Consider the following 6,203-nt stretch of genomic DNA (forward strand, 5'->3'; position numbering starts at 1 on the left):
GTGGGGGGGGGTTGGGGGGGGTCAGGAAAGGACATCCCAAGAGTACCATATTTTCTCTTCCACCTCCTCTGTCCGTCTTTAACTAGTTTAAGACATTACTGTCACCGCTCTTCTCTGTCTCTATCTGTCACACGCAAACTCATATTTATAAGTGTGTGTGTCTGTGTGTGTTTTGTGTGTGTGTTGGAAGGGAAGTATGGCAGGAGCCAATCAGAAGTCTGGACCGGGCCACTCCCCTTTCCCAGCCTCCAGCAGACTAATGTCTCCATGGAAACTGCCCAATAAACGCCATGTCTCAACTCTGACAAACGAAAATGACACAAACACGCATACCAAACATTGCTTTAAAAAAGCCAACTGTAAAAACTCACTTATTTTTCTCACCACTGAAAAGTGACAGTTACACAGTGACACATCCATCATGTGTAGATGACTAATGTGACACTATTAGCCCCGAGTTATTAAAAATGAAACTACTCAGTCCATCTACCCTAGTCACATTATTTCACCTTCACCCCATCCGCCTCTCAACTCATTTACCTTTTTTAAACTCCTCTAACATGGCGTCCAGCTTGGTGTCGTTGAAGACGCAGTGCATGGGGTGGCGGTAGAACTGCGTGATCGTCTTGAGAGGCGTGCAGTCGTCCGGGTCCACAAAGGCCAGGTCCTTAACGAACAGGATGTCTATGATGTTTGACCTCTCGTTCTCAAACACCGGGATGCGCGTGTAGCCGCTCTGCATGATCTCAGACATGCTGTTGAAGTCAAGGACCGCGTCCGAGGCCAACATGAAGCAGTCCGTCAACGGCGTGAGCACGTCCTCAACGGTTTTGGTCCTTAACTCCAGCGCCCCCTGAATGATGTTGAGCTCTTCCTTGACCAGGTCGTGGTACGGGTCGGTCACGCGCAGCATCTCCAGGAGTTTCTCCCGGGTGTAGAAGTTACTAATCTCCTGGTGGAGGATGAGGTCCAGCAGTTTGCTGATGGGGTAGGAGATGGGGAACGACAACACCATCAACAGACGCGTCACCCAGATGGTCTTGGAGGCGATGGCCAGGCCGTGCCGCGACGCCACGGAGTGCGGCAGGATCTCCCCAATGAAGAATATGCCGAAGGCGCAGATGACGGTGGACACCCACGTCATCCCGAGGATCTGACACATCCACACCGCCAGGGAGGCGTTGATCAGCGCGTTGCCCAGCAGCAAAGTGCACAGGACGTAGTTCCCGTGCCGCCGCACGGATTCGATTTTACGCGCGTAATTCTGCTCCTTGTCCGTGCCGCTGTTCTGGAGCACCTGCAGTTCCACGGGGTCCAGCGCGAGCAGGCTCAGGTTCAGCCCGCTGAAGAGAGCCGACAGCGCCAGCAACAGAACCGACACCAGCACCTGGAGCCAGAGATCCGGTACTGCCGAGCGCTCCACCACCGCAACCCAAAAGTCCCGTGTCCGGTAATGTTCCCATTTAGACCCGTCAAAGGCGCACATCGAGTAATATTTGATCTTCTCTCCTCTGCGCAGGTCTTTGGCCAGTAACTCCACCAGCACTGAGTTCTGACTCGAGGCGGACTTGAAGGAACCCAGAACCTCAATATCTGACGTTCTGGCGTTCTTATCCATGCACATGTTCCTCTTCGGGTGAACCTGCCCTTCCCTGCCCGGGGTAGGCTCCTCGATGAAGGCGATCCAGGGCGCGGCGTTCGGTCTGGCCATCGCGCTCCGGTTCATCCTCTGCGGAGAGGAGGAATAATACACCCGCAACATAAAACGAGTTCCCTCCGTGGCTTTCAGCACCCCGTCCACAACTGACAGCTCATCCCCGGTGTCCTCCGGTCGGAAGCCGAGCAGACAGTTGGACGGGGCGGGAAGGAGGCTGAAGGTGAGGAGAAGAAGGCGGGCTGGGGAGAGGGAGAGCCGGGGAAAGGCTCCGGTTGGGGACCGGGTGGCTGCATTTTCCGCAGCCATGATGCGGACTGGAGATGCTCACAGCAGCGAGACCAGTCACGTGCCAGTCCCGGCCTCACGCTCCATCTGCCGGTGGTGGGTGGGTGGGGGTCCAGCGCCGTTACAGCAGCAGCCGCTGATCAACCCGGTGTTGATGATGACGCTATTCTACTGTACAGCGGAGAGACGACTTGCTGTCAACTCATATTTTTGCGGTGGAGGGAGAATTCACCGCACGGTGACGTAATGCCGTATTGTGCAGAGATAGGCTGAGGATCGCGCCAAATTACACCCCTAAACAGTATAGACACATGGTGATAGGCTATCTATTCTTTTAACCCTTGTGTTATCTTCGGGTCATTCTGACCCATCAGTCATTGTGACCCACCGTCGTATTGCGACAACTTTACCGCATACAAAAACAAAGTGAAGCATTTTCATTTAACCGTCGGGTTGTCTCAGACCCCCCACATTGCAAATGTTAAAAGAAAATTATTTTTATTTGTTTTTGTATTGGGTAAAATTGGGTAAACACAACGATGGTTCGTTATGAACCTTTGGGTCATGTGACCCGAAGGCAGCACAAGGGTTAAGATCCCCGGAAAGTGCCTGGGATGCTTTACAGAATGCAGTAATATGTAGGCTAAAGGTATCTGTCGATTCCCTTTCCACATAACAGTAATAAAACAAAAATGCTAAATAAAGGCAGTCGCTTGTGGATTACGCCCGCATATTCATACACGCACGAGCCACTCAATAAATGCAATAAAAGGATCTGAACACATTTTATAGAAGCAATCCTGCGGCGGTGCACCCAGCTGCATCCATTATTATGAACAACATAGTCTGTTATCATGACAGTATTATGTCACAGCACGCTGTTGTTGTTTCCTAAACACGCTGCGATATGCATCTGACCTTGACAGGAGCTCGAGAGGGCGGGGTGCGACCGGGCCCGTACAGTAGGCTATAGGCGTTCGGAGAGAATGCGGCCGGAATTCCTATTTCTCTAATGAAGCAGTTTATCTCGGCTACAGCCACGGCTCTCACCCCGCCAGACGGAGAGGAAGAGAGATGCTGGTTTTATAAAGTGAGATGTTGGCAGAGACACAGTGAGTGTTTGTGTTGAGTCACACATCCTGCCAAGAATGAACTCCATCCGCTCCCACCTGCCTGTAGCACAGCTGACTGGGAGAATCACCGTCTCGAATGGATTCTCCCGTTACTCCCATCAAATATAATCCCGTTTATTTAGCCCCTTTTAAGCATTGACACGGAGAGATATGCCCACAGTTCAGCACCCACACAACCATCTTAAACCCTCAACTAGCCTTCAAGTTATTTCTATGACATACATACTGCCATCCCCCCCAAAGACAGATGAATAATATAAGCTATTGAAAAAACTGTAAGCTATTTATTTTGTTTCGTTTACAAAAAAAACGCTGATGAATATGAAATGATGAATACATTGTATAAGTTTAGACAATGTGACAGTGAGTTCGAGATGTGTTGTTTGATAAATAATTGTTGCTTTGTATAATCCAAAACTGAGCCTTTTTTCCTGAGTGATGCAGCTAAAAAGCAACGGTACTGTACGCCGTCATGTATTTTCTAAGTAAACAAATACAATACAAACGATGGCCACATGGGGGCAGTGTTGTATAAGGGACAATCAAAGAGAAATCAAACTGGAAATGAATGACACTTAGATCTGCCGGTTCTCCAGTCACCGGCAAGACTGGTGCTGTAGCAGTTAGTGAAGAAGATGGTCTTAATGGTAAATTTGCACAAATTACATATTGGTTATAGCTCCGTGTATATTGAAATAATATGACGTTTAGGCCTATCCTAGTTTACATCACAGTCTGTGCGATTTTACCATCCCCAAAAAGTATTGAAAGGTTGAAAACTTTTTTTTTGGAAGAAGTTTCCCCCAAAAGGTTTGCATCATTGATGAGTACTTGTGGACTACTGCAGTCTATTGTAGGCTACTGGTCTGATCTTTAAAAAAAAAAGATCCGTTTCCTCCCCTCTCCTCTGCTTTCACTGTTTGTGAAAAACCTAGAACGTTTTAGGTGTCTTGTGGTGTGTGACAAACAAGTTTGAAAAAATATAATTTTGTTGATTAAAATATTTTAATGAAAGGTTTAGAAAGGGGGAACAATATTTTGGAAAAATAAAGTAACAGGGAGGTCATATTCTAGCTATCAACATATTTGAGCTCTTGTGCACAGGTCCAGATGTTGACCTTATAACTGGGAAGATAAAATAAATGTGACCTACATTGACATATTTTGATACATATAAATAGTAAATATTTTAAACATGAATCTACTGTAGAGGCATTTGTTTCCTTCATCATTTCTTTCTGTACTCATTTATTTCTGTAGGCCTATTTCCTTATCCTTAAGCTAATTAGGTGGGACACAAACGTTCAGCTAGGCATTAAGCCATGTAATCAAGCCCAGATAGATTAGAGAAGTAGATTCAGTGAACATGTCGAGCTATTCTGTCGTGCACACGGTTATTTGGGTGTCCTGCTTACCAAAACGCCTGCCACCTGTACCGTCCCTTGAGTTCTGTTCTTGGGCACTTTCCAGTAGCCAATATTTGCTAAATATTTAAAGAGTTTAGTTGTACATTAACTGAGCAAGCGCTGTGCAACATGCTGTTTGGCTAGTTCACTTGCTTTTTATAGTTGGCTGCACAAGATCGCCAGCAGTCAACCGAAACCATGTTCAGTAGACGTAGTTTTGCAGCTCTCGGTCCACTTTACAGAGGCACCGTGTCCACGTTATGGACACGAGCACAGTCCACGGTACCGAAACTGGACATCGGCGGGATCTACCCGCCAATCGCCACTCCGTTTTCGGCGAACGAAGACGTGGACTATGACAAGTTGGGGGAAAACCTCAAGAAATATGCGAAAATACCTTTCAAAGGTAAATAACAGCGTGGCAGGCTCTTTGCAACAACAAAAAGTTCACACCTACTTAAGAACCTAAACAGACTACCAATGTGCACGAACTTCTTATACAAAACACAAACTAACTATACACTTCTAGTTGTAGCTAGATTTTAGTGACCTAAGATACATGACAGTAGATTTTGGAGGAGGGGGAGGGGCGGAGCCAGACGTTGTAGGGTTTAGCCCGATCTAGGACCTAGTAGAAATTTGATGTGTGTGGAAAGTGACTTCAGCAGGCAATCCGATTCAGCGTTTACATTTTTGGGGGGCATTAATTTGAGCGCAAAATAGTTTTTTGAGCTTTATGTGATATAAACATTATGTTGGACTCATATTGTTATATTAGCCGAAAATGACAACCCACATTTTAACCTAAAAGATTCGATGTTTTTGAGAAAACATTCTGGGCTCAACCCCCAGAAGTGACCTCCCTGCTCCGCCCACGAGAGACTGAACTGTGAGAGGAATGAGGTCGCCTGTTCTCTCGAGATCCCACGGAGGGGCAGAGTTGCTCTCCCGCACACTGCCGCACACTTGTGGGAAACAGCTCAAATGCGTTGGTGTTTGTCGCCTCCTGTCGGATTTCCACGGTCACGACAGTGTCGTTTTTCTGCTCCCACACATGAGGTGGTGGTGATGATGATGATGAAAATTGTTTGGCTGCTACTGGACTGGTGATGATTGTAATGATGATTACTCATGTTTGTGTGTGTGTGTGTGCGTTTTCTTCTCTGCGTGTATACGCATGTATGTGGTTGTGTGTGTGCTTGTATGCGCGTGTGTACTTGTGCGTGTGTGTGTTCCAGGTCTGGTGGTGCAGGGCTCCAATGGAGAGTATCCCTTCCTGACGGAGGAGGAGAGGGTGGAGGTGGTGCGCAGGGTCCGCCTCGCTCTGCCCAGCAACAAGCTGCTCATGGCCGGGTCAGGCTGCGAGTGTAAGACCGCTCACCCGTGTGTGTGTGTGTGTGTGTTAAGAAGTAGAAAGTGTGTGTGTGTTAAGAAGGAGACTGTGTGTGTGTATGTGTGTTAAGAAGGAGACTGTGTGTGTGTGTGTGTGTGTTAAGAAGGAGACTGTGTGTGTGTGTGTGTGTGTTAAGAAGGAGACTGTGTGTGTGTGTGTTAAGAAGGAGACTGTGTGTGTGTGTGTGTGTTAAGAAGTAGAAAGTGTGTGTGTGTGTTAAGAAGGAGACTGTGTGTGTGTGTGTGTGTTAAGAAGGAGACTGTGTGTGTGTGTGTCACACAGACTGATATTGTGTGTAAACACGTGACATCCCTTGGTCTGTGCCGTCC

At 47.5% G+C, this 6,203-nt stretch overlaps 2 protein-coding genes across 2 annotated transcripts in view; one reads left to right on the forward strand and one right to left on the reverse strand.

Moving 5' to 3' along the window:
* LOC134016345 (metal transporter CNNM1-like) overlaps positions 1 to 2,175 on the reverse strand; it is a 9,171-nt gene extending 6,996 nt beyond the window's left edge. Inside the window, 1 exon segment of the mRNA XM_062455717.1 lies at positions 541 to 2,175. Coding sequence (XP_062311701.1) covers positions 541 to 1,963 — 1,423 coding nt within the window. The 5' untranslated portion in view covers positions 1,964 to 2,175.
* Positions 2,176 to 4,515: 2,340 nt separating this feature from the next.
* hoga1 (4-hydroxy-2-oxoglutarate aldolase 1) lies at positions 4,516 to 5,848 on the forward strand (the record flags this gene model as incomplete). Its single annotated transcript, XM_062455716.1, has 2 exons — positions 4,516 to 4,887; positions 5,720 to 5,848. Coding segments are annotated over exons 1-2 (337 nt in total), but the record flags the coding sequence as incomplete, so codon positions are not given.
* Positions 5,849 to 6,203: the final 355 nt, after the last annotated feature.

This window comes from Osmerus eperlanus, unplaced genomic scaffold, assembly GCF_963692335.1.
Source record: "Osmerus eperlanus unplaced genomic scaffold, fOsmEpe2.1 SCAFFOLD_558, whole genome shotgun sequence".
Taxonomy (NCBI): domain Eukaryota; kingdom Metazoa; phylum Chordata; class Actinopteri; order Osmeriformes; family Osmeridae; genus Osmerus; species Osmerus eperlanus.